The sequence below is a fragment of the Oculina patagonica genome, chromosome 1, assembly GCF_052425735.1.
Source record: "Oculina patagonica isolate OP01 chromosome 1, crgOcupat, whole genome shotgun sequence".
NCBI classification, from domain to species: Eukaryota; Metazoa; Cnidaria; class Anthozoa; order Scleractinia; family Oculinidae; genus Oculina; species Oculina patagonica.
In genome coordinates, this window is record NC_135758.1 from 28236945 (window position 1) to 28252496 (window position 15552).

At 39.2% G+C, this 15552-nt stretch overlaps 1 protein-coding gene across 1 annotated transcript in view; it reads right to left on the reverse strand.

The window, feature by feature from the left end:
* LOC144642625 (PH domain-containing protein DDB_G0267786-like) overlaps positions 1-15447 on the reverse strand; it is a 43371-nt gene extending 27924 nt beyond the window's left edge. The window contains exons 1-11 of the mRNA XM_078501650.1: positions 15149-15447; positions 13161-13303; positions 10938-11066; positions 10216-10330; positions 8232-8390; positions 7647-7741; positions 6286-6390; positions 5599-5761; positions 4172-4254; positions 3191-3295; positions 2168-2329 (exon numbers count right to left, since the gene is read on the reverse strand). Coding sequence (XP_078357776.1) covers positions 2168-2329; positions 3191-3295; positions 4172-4254; positions 5599-5761; positions 6286-6390; positions 7647-7741; positions 8232-8390; positions 10216-10330; positions 10938-11066; positions 13161-13303; positions 15149-15197 — 1308 coding nt within the window. The 5' untranslated portion in view covers positions 15198-15447. The remainder of the gene's footprint in view (positions 1-2167; positions 2330-3190; positions 3296-4171; positions 4255-5598; positions 5762-6285; positions 6391-7646; positions 7742-8231; positions 8391-10215; positions 10331-10937; positions 11067-13160; positions 13304-15148) is intronic.
* Positions 15448-15552: the final 105 nt, after the last annotated feature.

The window sequence follows — 15552 nt, forward strand, 5'->3', positions numbered from 1 at the left end:
TAAACTGAGATCTTGTGCGTCTGATGACACGAGTAAGGGACCAATTATGATGATTAAATGAGGTAGTGAGCAAAACTCTTCCTGTACATTTAGGCCCGGGCCAAAGGTCGAACTAAATTGAGACAAACTAAATTGCAATTTTGGTCGACCCAAGGTAAAGTTCGACTGTTGGGTAAAACGTCGAACATAATTCGTCGAACCGACCGTTGAACCAAACTCAGAGCAGGAAGAACGAATATCGAGGCTAAAAATACATTATCATTAATTTATTCATTAAGTTCGTTTCATGAAAAGATCGACGTTTGTCCTACAGTCGATCTTCACACGTTCTTTCTGTCTAAAGTAGACGGAAAGAACGTGTTGGTCGATCTTAATTCAGTCGGACGAACTCAACTTAGTCAAACGTCGAGTTTATCATGAACTTAATTCGCTAAGTTTAGTTCGTCTCATGTGAAGTTCAACGCTTGGCCCAGGCCGAAGAGAAGGAGAAGCGCACGTCCTGAAGATTTACGTGTGAGGAGGTACTCTTCGTCAATACTTCGCTTTTCATACTTCATTTTCTTGGAGAAGCCTGAAGGGGAAAAATGGAAACTGGGATTTGGGCAATTTCACCGGGAAAATTAGATTTGGGTCAGTGGGACTGGGAATCACAAACAAATAAAAAATAAAACTAGACTGGGATTTATAAAATCGGTAAACAAAGGCTGAGAAACGGGCATAATTCCCCCCCCCCCCCCCCAGCCCCTTTAACGCAAACTTTAAAACAGAATTTGAAGTTTATTGGCTTCAATGCACTGAATGTTCGTACTACTTTTTGTGGTATAATTTTATTCAAACCTCAGGGTGTAGCCTCAAGCTGTAACTAGCATATACTAGCCCAAAAGTCATTTTAACTAGCCTCCAAAAAACCTCCTAAGCATGATTAATTTCCTATAGAATTTTAGCCGAAAACATTCACTAGCCCATCGGGCAAGTGAACGATAAAATCAATGACTTGCGTTCGTTTCGTCCGAAAGCCCGTTCGCCCGAATATTCGATCATGAACACTTTTCATACTTTGCGAGTCTCGTGTTCCAGTCGTACACTTCAGAACATGCGACGTTCCTGACTTCTAACGTTGGGTACTTGACGTGTTCATGCACTGGCATTCAAAGACGTTCATCTCAGGAGTGGCGTTGTGCCTCGTGTTATAGTAGCTAACCGCAAACAACCAACAACTAGGAGTATCCAAAAATATTCAAGTCACAAAGTATCGAAGAATGTTCGCAGGAAACCAAAAGGAACATAAAGGAACGTTAGATACATGTATCACTGATTTTGTTTTAGCTAAGCCACCAAAACATTCAAATCAACCAAGATATCTTAGTCCAGGCGAATCGACTCGTAGTCCGGGCGAAACGACTCCGGGTGAACGAGCTTCCGGGCGAAACAACCGGTTACTAAATCCACTAGCCCGACTGCAAAATCCACTAGCCCCGGGCTATCAGACATACACTTCTTTGCACGCCGAACCTTCATCTCATTTCGTAAAAATTAACCTATAATACCGTAACATGTAACATTCCGGTTATAACCCCCCCCCCCCCGGCATATTGGCCCCCCCTGGTTATAGGCCTATCTACCTGGAAACAAAACCACACCTCCGGTTAAAAGCCCCCCCCCCCCCCACCCCCCACAGATATAAGCCTCCTTCCCAGGGCTGCAAATATTCTTTTCCACTTGAAAGGACATATGTCCTACTAAGACACCATCTTGGTCGGAGGGAACAAAATTGTGGTCGGACATATTTTTATTCCTCGTTGCCGTAAAATGATTTTTGATCAAAAATTGTCCGGACATTATGTCCGACCACACTTGCGATTTCCTCGGACATGAGCAAAATTTGGTCGGCCAATGTCCGATGACCGACTGTTATTTGCTGCTGGAAGACAGTACTGAACAGGGCAAAATGTTTCTTTATTGTGACTTTGTAACTTAAAAACGTATTTCGATCAACACTGCTCTGGCTTGTTTCGAACATTTTTTTTATTCCGCTTATAAGCCCCCCCCCCCCCCCAAGATATAAGCCCCTCCGTTTATAAGTCCACCCAAAACCCCTTACGAAGTTGTATAAGCCCAGGGCTTATAACCGGAATTGTACGGTACCTCCTTAATGCTGCAAACCTACCTGTGCCAGCTTATCTTGTCCAACGTACGTCACTAAATAGCCATTGAGCTTGTTGACCCGATCGTTAAACTTCTCATGAAGTGTGCTTGCAAAGCGAATATGAACTAATGCATCGTACAGCACAGACAAGGAACGTGGGGCTCTGTCCAACGTCAGGAAAAACTGGCAACAAAAGAAGAGAGGTTATGCTTTATTAGTTTACTTTTTCACTAATCAATTAATTAGTTTTACAGTGCGACGCGCCTTACCGTGGCCACCCAACAAACCTTTTTACAAATGTACTCTCGTAATATTATTATTTGTTTGACGAACACGCCTTCTTGCAAAGTTGAATACGATCAAATAGAAACTTGTTACATCGTATTTATCACCAAAACGCAGTGAAAACGTAAAATATTACGAGAGTACACTTGTAAAAAAGCTTGTTGGGTAGCCACAGTAAGGCGCGTCGCACTGTAAATTAAATTGATCATTTGTTTAAAACTCTTTTTCTCTTTTTTCTGTATTGTGGTACATATACATTTTATTTTAACCCTGCCCCCATTAGGTATTTTTACTAGTAGCGGGGCAAGCATTGTTGTAAGCCATACTTATAAAAACAAATAAAGTTCAGTTCAGTACTTCATCAACGGTGGGACACAAAACTAACTTTCTGGTCTTAGCATCTCGTAACTGGACTAAGGGGTGCAGTGGCCTAGTAGAGACTGTACAGTGGCATGTAGTACGTGCACAGGGGGGCCAAGTTCGATAAGCGTTCGTACAATGTGGCGCATCGAGTTACGCAACAGTCGAAATATAAACATTTGTATGGCGAGAAACAGTCGAATTTTTAAATCTGAAAATATGAACGAGTTTTAAATTAAAAATAAATTGCTTCGCTTTAGTCATTCATTTCTTTGGTACCGGTGAGGTTTTAAAGTCGATTTAAGGCTACTAAGGTGACTTTCAGTCCCATTGAGGGATATATAGAGGACATAACGTAAATTTAAACAGCCTTTCAAATGACAGGTAAGGAGGTTTTACCGATGGCAAAGATGCTTCAATTTCATTGGTGTTCTTGGCCTTCTCGATAACTTCATCTACTTTCTTGATGAAGATCTTTCTCAACTCAGCCAAACCTTGTTCCATCTGCAACACAAAAAAAGGTCAGAAGAAAAATTCCTATTTCAAACTGAAAACCAAAAATCAAAGAGACTGTTTTTACTTAATAGTGTACATTATGGTGCTTTATATGACTACAATAACCTGAATGAAGCTGAAATGCAGGAAATAATTACCGTTATAATTATTTTTTGGTAACCTTATCTCTTCTCTGCAATGAATTCTTCCCACTTAACGCCTGACTACTTACTACTTGTAGGAAATGCTGACCATGGAGTCAGATATATACAGTCATGTAAACATAACTACAGTCAACTCTTTTTTAAGACGGACACCTTGGGGACTGGCTCCAGCTGTCCATCTTAGAGAGTTTCCTGTCTAACAGGGAGTTAAATTACAGTAAAATGACTGAAAAATGGCAGGGACGATACCAACACCAGGTGTCCGTCCAAGAGAGAGTTAACTGTACTGCACTAATATGACTAGATCTGATGTAATGTATATGAAATGATTCATATATGAACTGCGGATGTATATGAAAGTGATAAATGATCGTCGCAGTGAATTTCCAATTTAAGCAATTGGAATAAAGAAGCCTGAAAAAAAAAAATCAGGGCTTCAACGGGATTCGAACCCCTGACCTCCGCGATACCAGTGTGATGCTCTACCAACTGAGCTATTGAAACCACACATCGGGAGCGACGTCAATTTGTGAGTTCATATTTTCCCGTGAGAGGAGTGAAATGATGTAATGTATAATTATGAAATGATTCATATAAATTATGAACTGCGGATGTATATGAAAGTGATAAATGATCGTCGCAGTGAATTTCCGATTTAAGCAATTGGAATAAACGACAATCATTTATCACTTTCATGACTAGATCTGTTTCACGTTTATACCTTGGGTTTAAGCAGATCAGCCATCTCTTTCAACATTTCTTCCATGTCTTTCAACACTTTCTCCATTGAGCTTTTCAAAAGTTCTAGAAAAAATATTTTTGTAATTAGCCATCATCCATATAATAAAGTATTTGAAAAATATGACTATGTACGTTCATCTTGACCTTGGTTGTAAATAAACAAAAAGTAATTCTTGTTACAAGGTCTGAAAAATCAAGATTCTTGATAAAGAGTCCATAGATGTCAAAAGAAAAATCAAGGAGGCCATCCATATCAGACGTCAAACCCCAACGCTGAACATACATGTAGACGGAGGCTACATTTCCCCGCCATTTTTGACCACCTGTCACGTGATTAAACAATTTGCATTTGTAAACGTGACCACGTGAGCTCACCTTAATCGCTGATTAAGACTGTGCGATACAGACGAAAACTTCGCTTACAAATTTTTCAGACCTTGTGACAAGAATTATTTTTCCTTTATTTGAAAAATAGATTTAGCTATAGTGGTGAAACTCTCTGGGACACCCTACCCTGCAATCACAGGGAGGCAAAATCTCTAACTCAATTAATTTTCAGAAATTACTGAAGTGCAAATTTTAGAGACACGACATTCATGAAAACCAGGATAGGCTAAGGTCTATGGTTAATTAATTAGTAATAAGATAGTATTTAGAGTTTTTTATTTTTAATAGTAATGAATTTTTGATGTTTTTACCGTGTTAAAAGAAGTGTCAATAAATAAATAAGCATTTGGACTTGAACCTTCAAAACTGATGTTCACAAGAAAAGTCAATTAATTACTGTGTAACGCCAACAATAATCTTCTGTCACAATTACTGTACTGAAATTCATGCTTTAATTTATAAAATGAGGCTACTTCTTTAAGACTGAATCATAAATATGTTAATCTTATTGCGGTTCTCAGTGAAATGCGAACTCTGAAATTCAATCCTCGACCCAAGGTTTACGCTTTTTTGCTGCCGTCAATCATCTTTAGTTAGCGGACCTCTCAGGAAACAGGAGCTCACTTCAACCAGGTCAAAAGGTCATGTCTGTCAGTTGTGATTGGTAGATTTCGATCTATTTTGTTTGTTTCCGTTTTTCATGGTTTGTTTACTGTCGCCATAATTATGATTGACGGCAGCGAACAACGCAATCGTTAGTTGGATTTTGAATTTCAGAGTTCGATTTCACTGAAAACCGCAATAAATACAGAAAACTGAAATCATTGAAAGCCACCGTTCTGACTTCAACAAAGAAGCCTAGGACTAATTCCACAACCCACCCCTGGTCAGGCTGAATTACGGAGCAGAAAGAAAAGATCATTTAAAGTCTAGCTGCAAAGGCATTCTTAAGACAATTTTTTTCCACTTTGCCAGAAACTCAACCATGCATGTAATATGAAGTTTACATGCATCACGCACCTGATAAGTCCCACATGACTTTGCGTTGCACTGCAGCCAACTCATCTTTCTTGTCCTTAATAGTTGGCTCAAGAACTGCTTTCATTTGCTGAGAGGATTCCTGCATTCCTTTCCATGATGGAATCACCATGGCCATCACAAGAGAATCTAGTGTCTTAACAACCTAGGAAATAAAAAAAAAACACAGACAAGTGCTTCATTATAGTTCTAACCTAAATGCCAACTTTCCTTAATTAACTGGTAGTCTCCAAGATACAGACTGAATCTCCCAGTCACCTGTGTGGATCACAACGGGGAAAATTCTTAAAGCACGCAATTTACAACTACTTTTGCTGACTGAGGTAAAATTTGGATATTTGACGCCTTTTAATGGTTAAATCAGCATAGCTTTTTTGTCCACGCAAAATTTGGCAGTTTTTTAGTTCGCATCTCTGGAACTACATGTAACAATAACTTCCTCAACCTGCAACATTTTATCACAATGTTTGCAATCAACATTGTACATGATTGTGTATTTTCCATGCAACAGATCTACACTGTTTATAGTTTTTTATGTTTTTATTATGTAAGTAGCCTTTGTGTCCAATGGACAATTGTCCAGTTTTAACTTTTATTGGACTGTTAATTATAAAGGATACTAAAAAGCGTCATAAAAATATCAGCTGCATGCAGTAAATCTTAACCAACCTGCTCTCGGATCTTTTGCTTCATTGTCCAGCCTCCTGGAATGTCCGCGTACACATCAGACATCACTCGATAGTTGATTCTGTCCACAAGCTTATCACTGAGAACCTGTTTAAAATGTTTATTTGCAAATATTCACTTTAAAATTGACACATCATTACTTGTACATGTACAGACATTGTTTTCAAATTCCCACGTTGGTCGCTGATTAGAGCTTGTGTTCATACACTGTCATGCATTCTATTTCAATAATATTGATAGATGTTATTGGATTGGGTGGTGGGACAAGATCATATACATGTACATAGACGGATAGCGGCTGGTAATGCTGATGTCAGACCCAGGGGGGGTACTCCGGCTTGTAAATGACGGGGATGATCGAAGGATTTTTTTGGGTTTGAAATTTTCGATTCCGGGATTTTTTTGGGTTGGAAAATTTGGCAAGTATTTTTTTGAGTGACTTGATTTAAATAGGGGATTTTTTGGGGTATTAAAAACGAACTTAAGTGCCTTGGCACAGCCTTGGCGTATCTATGGCATGATGAATAAACAAACACGAGTGTTCAATTTTTTATGGTTTTCTTTGTGTGATATTGTTGCCCTTCCTGGCAATTTAGGGGTAATTTGACAAGGGATTTTTTGGGGGGTTTATTTTTGGTCCAGGGATTTTTTTGGGTAATGTCGGAAGACTTAGGGATTTTTTTGGGTCTTGAGTTTTGCCTCCATTCGATCATCCCCGTCATTTACAAGCCGGAGTACCCCCCCTGGGATGTCAGATCTCGTCTTGGAACATTGAGCTTTGTGCATGTTAATGCCCTATACCAGAACCATATGGTTTTTACAATGAATGAATGACATAAAGCTTAATGCGCTTCACAATTAGAATTATGGGATGAGACCGGACATCAGCATATCAGGCGCCTGTGGCAGCTGCTATCCGTCCATGTGTATGATCTCACCCCACCACCCAACCCATAGATCTATACATGTGAATACACACAAGAGAACAGACCACAACACCGGGAACTTTGTGCCCTACTCTTTACGGTTAGTGTGCGGGTTCTTTAACATTCCCTACTGATCATAACACTGAAGATGCAGGGGATGGAGCCTATGGTTTATTGTCCTTATCTGAGAAGACTAGAATGTCTAACCATTTGCAGATGTACACGTAATTACAAAGGCAGCACATTCTCCTCAGTTATTTTAAGACCCTGGTTGTTGGTCTGGTCTGGGAGTCAAACCCAAGACCTCCCGCACGACAGTTTGGAGCTCTTCCAACTGAGCCAACCTGTCGGCGGTTACTATCATTTTTTCCAAATTCAAACTTTCTTTACTCAGGCAATCACATACTGTTTACCGACCTGCTCCTCTGTGCCTTCCATGTGAGACATCCAGAACGTCTTATAACAAGCAACTTTAAAAGCTTCACGACCCACTGGATCTTCACTTCTCAATCCTGAAATAAGAGTAGGTTCAGATACCTTATTGCTACATTGTACTTATTTTTGCGGGACTTAATTTTTCACGATTTTCATGATTTTCAAAAAAATCACGAAATTAAAGACCCTCAAAAAAAGGTTCTCATGAAAAAAAACAACGCAAACTTTAATACCCTTCTATATTATTTGTTATAATTATTTAAACAATGTTTAAACTTCCTGTTAAACTTCAGGTTGAGCTCTTTGACATCACACATACATCACCAGGCTGCTAATTTACTTCAAAATGGCAGTGGAAAGTTCTCATTTTTTAGACTACTTTAAGTATTTCATAGTATAGGGTTTGAATACTCTTTGAAAGCTGGAATGTTTGGTGACTGACATATCTTGGAATTACCTTTACGTTGACGTAAAAAAAGGAAAGTGCCATTTTTCTTGCATTTTCCATAAATCCCTCTTTCTAGGCCTCACTTAGGATAAAGAAATAAAAAATTCACACTGACTTACCTGAGGCTTTCCTGCAGCAAACTTTGAATGTTTCAACCCAGGCATTTTTGTCTTCCTCATTCTCAGCTGTGATAAGATATGATCTTCTTCTCGAGTGATGCACCTCAAATGTATGCTCAGGGTATTTGTCTGGAGCACCCATCTCCTTCTCGTCCACCTCTGAAACATAAACAGTAGCCAAGGGTAGGTTAACAATTATTTCACGAGTGCATGTTGGATATGGGATTGTAGATAGCCAATGTGGCACACATGCAGCGCCAAGTTGGCTAAAACTATCTCATATCCAACAAGTGTAAGTGGAATAATTATTGTTTTATCTCAGTCTCTTTGAGAAAGAATTGCAAATTATTTGAGCTCTCTGGATGCTCTCATTAACATATATATTTAAATCGGGTACCATATTTGTGGTCAATGGTATATGAGCTGATTATACCATTGCCTGTTAACCAATCAAAACTCAGGAATTGCAATATACCATTGCTAGTTTTTAATACTAGTGTACATGACTTGTATATATCTTATTTTTCACTCCCCTTACGGATTTTCAGGGACCATTTACAGCACTGGTTGGGGGACTTTGCCAGACTGCTTATGGTGCAGTTTACAAGTAATGAAGGAATATGAGTAATGATCAATGCCCTCTATGTGAGTGTGGAATTGAGGTAGACCACTACACCAGGGACTACTGTACGTCCCCTACTCTTTACGAAGAGTGTGTGGGTACTTAAACATCCCACAGAATTTATTACATGTGCTAGGCTTGTGAGAAAAGGGCCTACAGTTTATCATCCTTATCTGAGAGGACTAGTATATCTAATTTTTTGCAGTTCAATGCCATTGCAAAGGCAGAGGTTTTATGCAAAAGTTTCATTAAAAGTAGCAACATTTTGGCACAATTATTGCAATTATTGTCTTGAGTTTGGATTGGTTAATATGCAATGGTATATTGAGCTCATTTACCATGGACCACTATCATATGGTAGCATATCAGGCAAGTTTGGTCGAGCCAAAATACCCATGACGAGACCACACGAGACTGATAGGCAGTCAAGCGTACCAAAAAGGTACGATTAGGTACTGTATTTATCGTACCCAAATTCAGCCAAAAATCCGGTTATATTTATCGCTCTGTTGAAGCCATGCTTGCAAAGGCAGAGGTTTTATGCAAAAGTTTCATTAAAAGTAGCAACATTTTGGCACAATTATTGCAAGTCTTGAGTTTGGATTGGTTAATATGCAATGGTATATTGAGCTCATTTACCATGGACCACTATCATATGGTAGCATATCAGGCAAGTTTGGTCGAGCCAAAATACCCATGACGAGACCGCACGAGCCTGATATGCAGTCGAAGCGTACCAAAAAGGTACGATTAGGTACTGTATTTATCATACCTAAATTCAGGCAAAAATCTGGTTATATTTATCGCTCTGTTGAAGCCATGCTTGCAAGGTACGTACTGCAAATTGTGTTGACTTGGTCTTCAACACTTTTACTTAGTTCTTCTTTTGCCTTTTTTCCACTTGTTTGTTTAGAGTTTCATTCTCTAAATTTTCAAAATCAAAATTAAGCGAAACATTTGGAAATTCCAACTCCATTTTTTTCAGTCTGAATGTTTGAGTACTAGTGCGGCAAACATTGCGCAATAGTGGCGAGCGCGCTCAAGTTTAGTTTTGGCGGGAAAGTTTTTCTCTTTAGACAAAAATTACGAAGTTCTGTTTTATTGGTAAAACCTCTTTTCAATTCATCGCACAGTAACACTACTTTACTTCAAAGCGATTGTGATATGGCGGCATATCAGGTCAGTGACTTGAATATGGTAGGATATCAGGACAGTAGATCGCGCTTCTGATTGGCTACTTGCGAATTTGGGTACAGTAAAGGACAATATTATAATCTAGTGAAATTAACACAGCATAATAATTTATCTAATAGGTATTTGTTCAGTTATTTATACATCAAATAACATGTGTATGTATCTTACTCATCAGTTTGGCAAGGTTTCTGATCCTTTCTGCCATTGTTTCATCCATATCAGCATTTATTTTATAACCACATGGAAAGATGCTGCCTTTCGGTTTAAAGCCTTTCTCAAATGCCTGTTAATGTTACCAAAAATTAATAAGTACAACTTGTGACAAAACTGCATTTTCCAATATGAACTGTTACTTGGATTAATATTAAGTTGAAACTTTGTATAAATTTAATTTTTCTACTAACAGTAAATTTGTTAGTGATATGTGGGTGTCTTTTCTTTATGTATACCAGTTATTTTTAATACAGCTCTACATACAACTACATACATGTGTTTATGTCTAAGGCGTGATGGCCTCTCTCCACCCAGGTCTATAAATAGGTACGGCGACATAATGCTGGGGGACCCTGCGATGGACTAGCATCTCATTCAGGGGGGAGTAGAAATATTCCCAGCTGCTTAATGCTACAGAAACTGGGATAAGCTCCAGCAAGTATGGGCCACTTGGCTCTATGCTTCCCTTCTTTTTTATACATGTGTACATGACATTCTAAAGCTACTGACACCCATAGCCATTGTAGTGGATATACATGTATGGGTTGTTAAAAGGAGCTACATGTATGTCACAAGGACTTTGCAGATTTTTAGAATCACGAGTATCTGTTTAATAACTAATTAAAATAATTTAAAGTGTCTTTCTCAAGAAATCACTGCAGCTTCAGTCTACAAACCTCTTCATTTTCAAAATAGTCCACAGAGTAATCAGGGTTCACAACAAAGAAACGTCTCTTCCAGTTCTTCACCACTGCTCCTCTTTTAGTGAGGTACCCCGTCTTCAGAGGACTCTTGAAACTATCCCACTAAGGAATAAAAAACTTCTTCTTACTGTGTACCTTAAACGTGTACGTGTTATATTGTGATGTTCCAGAAAATATCCATACCCCTCCCAAGTCTGAATGTATTTTGGTTTGAATCCCTCCACCCCTCGGAAATTCCAGTCGAGCCCCACACCTTCCTTACACAATTCTGGCTTTTGAGATCCCCACCCCCTTGGAATTTTCAATGACCTTCCATAGGGTAGGTATGGATGTTTTCTGGAACTGCTCATTTAGTGATTGAGAAAATATTGTTAGAGGTAAGGGAAGTGGGAGGCTCAGACTGCCTTTCCTCCTCCTGATTTGTCGTTTCTGCAAGGGCAGATCCAGAGGATACACCTTGTAGGAATTGGAAATCCCCTAATTTTTAAAATAATTATAAGTAAGGCCATCCCATCGCCTCGTCCCTTGTGATGGTGGGTCGGTTGGTCGGGCAAAAAAAAAAAAAAAAATGAACACTTGAAGGGTTCTGGGTTCCAGAAAAGGCCGGGCTGCTAAATAAGAAAGCCTGATTACAAAGTCAACTCGAAAACGTGCTTTTTTCGTTCGTTATTCCTTATCAGTCTTGAAATAACGTAGTATCGATGTTTACTGAAGACAAAGACATCACATCATACCAATTGTTGTCAATAAAACAAGATCATGTGCTTGTAAATTGAAGTACTTGCTTCTTTGATTGGTGACTCTGGATTTTTTTTTTTTTTTTACTTTTCGAAAAAAATGGGTCGGTCGGGCGATGGGAAACGAAACATTTTATTGGGATGGCCTAACACACATGCAATAGAAGGCTCATTTTTTTTAACTCCAAATCCCCCTTTTATTGGAGCCAGAAAGGGCCCACCTTCACGCCAGGTCGTCCTTTTCAAGTGGCCATGGACACCCCTTCCCTTTTGAACACCTCTGGTTCTTAATGTCTTTCCTCTCCAACTCCCTACCAGAGTGTGAGAGATGCAGGGGGAAGATAGATACCATAAATGATCGGTAAAGCACCCCTACCGTAATGATTCGATTTAGCGCCCGGGGCGCTTTTTACTTTTGGCACCTCGAGGGAGGGCGCTTATTCGAGACAGGGCGCTATTCGGGACAGGGCGCTTATTTAATTTCTTAAGAAACAACCAAATGTATCTACATTTACAGAAACTGTAACAGTTAGAAATTGTTTAAAGTTCAGTTACTTTTAAAATAATTGTTCATTTTAGCAGTAAATATATACATGAACTGTAGGCGAACGGTCGGAGTTTATCTAGTTGACGTCAATGACTTCAGTATGGGCAGTTATCCACAATAGGAGCACTTATTAGAATAGGGGTGCTTATAAGAACGGGGGCGCTAATTAGAATGGGGGCGCTTATTGGAATAGGGGCGCTTATTTACAAAAACACATTCGAAGGGAGGCGTTTATTCGGAAGGGGGCGCTTATTGGAAGGAGGGCGCTAAATCGAATCATTACGGTACTCAACTACTGTAAGTGCCACTCTCAAATTAGCGCAGCACCTTTACTGGAAATAATTAAATAAGCCTCGCTGTTGAATAAGCGCCACTGCACTAATATGGGTATTCACAAAGAGACTGAGAAACTACAGGTGTTCATGTTACCTCTTGTACTTCATTCGAAATAATTTTATACTAAATTGTGCATACCTAGTACGCACCCCGCTTTACTGCTGTTTTTCCAATAGTAAAGTAAGTGCCCCTCTTGAATAAGCAAGGCTCTCAAATAACTAGGGCCACACCTTTCACAGGGAAAATTTAAAAAGCGTTGCGGCACTTAATCAATCCACTTAATAAATGGTACTGGGAAAGTAGATTCATGGTACTTTCAACCAACCCTCCAAGTTAAGACCATTTTAGTCGCCATGGCGACTAAAATTTTGGAGCTGGCGACTAATTGGAAACAAAGTCGCCAGCCTGGCGACTAAAATTGAGAAGAAGGATTGAAAGTATGAGCTTAATTTGGCGACTAAATTTTTTACTGGCGACCCAATGAGCGTTGGTGGCCAAATGGCCACTAAGGAAAAAAATTAACTTGGAGGGTTGTCAACATCATGTTGATGTTGTCTATGATATTTAATGGCTCACGTCTCTTTGCAGTAGTTGAAATGATGGCTTTTCCTCTGCAAACGACTCAGCGTCCATTTCCTTCAAGGTCTGCTTTGTGTATTCAACTCCATAAGCTGTGTTGTAAGCTATTGTGAATTCTTTCAGAAATTCTTCTGCAATGTCTAGAATTAAAAATACAAAACTGTCAATGACACACTGGTATGTGTCCCGGCGTATCCAATCGAACAAAATTGAACAAAAAATCAATCGAACTCAATAGAACACCATTCGTTCAATTGGGTTCGGTAATTGAACAAAATAGAACATCTATATATTAATTTTTGCTGTGAGTTCGATTTTGGAAACAATCAAACAAATGGAACACAATCGAAGGCAATCAAACTCAATCCGATTCGATTTTGTTTGGAATTCGTCTCTTGATAAGTAAATCTAGACTTTCACCTCGCCCGGCGCCTCGGGGGCTTAAAGGCCCCCCTCCCCCCCTTTTTTTTTGTGTAAACCGGGGGGGGCCCCCGGGGGGCGAAGTAAATCATGCAGGACTAACTAGGGGGACAGTGCACCATACAAAATGTCTGCATTATAAACAAACAGGAGTTCAGTAATCGAAACTCCAATTGAGTTCGATTGTCGAATGTTCGGTAATCGAACGTTCGATTTTGTTCAATTGACCAAATTTTATTGTAAGTTCGATTATGTTCGATTACCAAACCCAATCGAACAATTGGTGTTTGATTGGGTTCGATTACCGAACGTTCGATTGGATATGCCAGGATGTGTACATGTAAGCATGTTTACAGTTACGGAAAGCAATAATATATGACAACTGACACTTGAATTAAGGCATTATTTTAATTCACTCAATGGTGATTAATTGACATGTATGATTCGATTTAGCGCCCGGGGCGCTTTTTTTTGTGTGGGGGTGGGTGGGGTTTTTTAAAAAAAAAAAAAAAGGGGGGGAGGGGGGGGGCACATGCAGAAACTTACTTATTCGGAACAAATAATTCCCAATATTTAAAATATACCAATGACAAAAACTCACAGCCATCTAAAGCATTCTAATACAGTGTATTAGTGCAGTGTGAATGTCAAATCAGCTCAAAATTAATGTCCCCAAGCCTCATTTATGTGAAATTCTTCTTAAGGCTGTGGTGCTTTCTGTTTTTACTCTGGGTATTCTTTTCATCTTTGCTGTTAATTGTTTTGTACTTTTTTTTTCAGTATATAATGAACAAGTTTGCACTTTAAAAGCAAAGCTTGGGAGTTAAGGAATTAGTTAGTCTGTAGCAAAATATACATAAAAGCTATTGACAGGCAATATCCACTTGGGGGGATTACAACTGGGTGGAGTCCAGACATCACTATTATCATACGGTAATCAGTTTCATGACCTCCCTAACTTCATCATTTCCTCCCGGATATACGTTGTATTTCTCAGCTACCAGCCATTACCACAAATGGAAGAGAGTTAGATTATCAACCCAACGCCAAAATACCTCTTTACAGCTAACGTTCAACTCAGGAAAAGTGGAGAAAATGCGCAAATATAGCTGACAAATATCATCACCGAAATATAAACAAGCGACTATTAAAAATATGTTGATTGTGTGCTTTGTCGTTTAAAGCAGATCACTCACGAAATATATTACTCCTTTATACAGCTTCTAATTACAGGAGAAAGAAATGCAACAGCTTTTACAAAAGCTTGTTGCTGCCGAGATTCTACATGGCAATTAACACTGGAGTGGTACACAAATTTAATATAAAGTGAAGTAAACTTGCATGTTCATGCATGTAATGGAATTCCACTGATCCCATTTAGAAGTGTTTGTCAACTAACAATTTATTACGCTCATAACATTTTGTGATCTCACACAACTGTGCTTTCAAAGCTAGCTGTTATTCACTGAAAGCGCCTGATGTCTCTGACTTGTGCCAGAATGCTTTTGCAAATTCAACGCATTCACTGCAGGGAAGGAATTGGCAGGAAAATAAATGAAACTTACCTTCAATTTGCTGTTTCCTGTAGGAGTCTAAAGGCAGTAAATTTCCCATTTCCAAAGCGTTTTGTTGCTTATAACAAATAAACTTTCCTAGTCTTTGGAATCAAACGTGAGTGAATGTTGTGTGCGAGTGGACGCTTGCGAAATCGAGCTAACTTGAAGATCGAATTTATAGCTCGTGCGAGCATTCCAGGGGGCGGAGCGGAAAACGCACTGAAACACCATCGAACGGAAGAGATCACGCTACAAAATACCCTTTTTTAGACACAGAATATTGTTTTTGTGGGGTGTGAGATCGGGTAACGTAACATTCACCTCTTTCGACCTCGTTATTCAACCGGATCATTTCCTCCTGCGCCCTAACGACAAACGGACAGCGGATCTACCAGATAAGGAAGACACTGTAG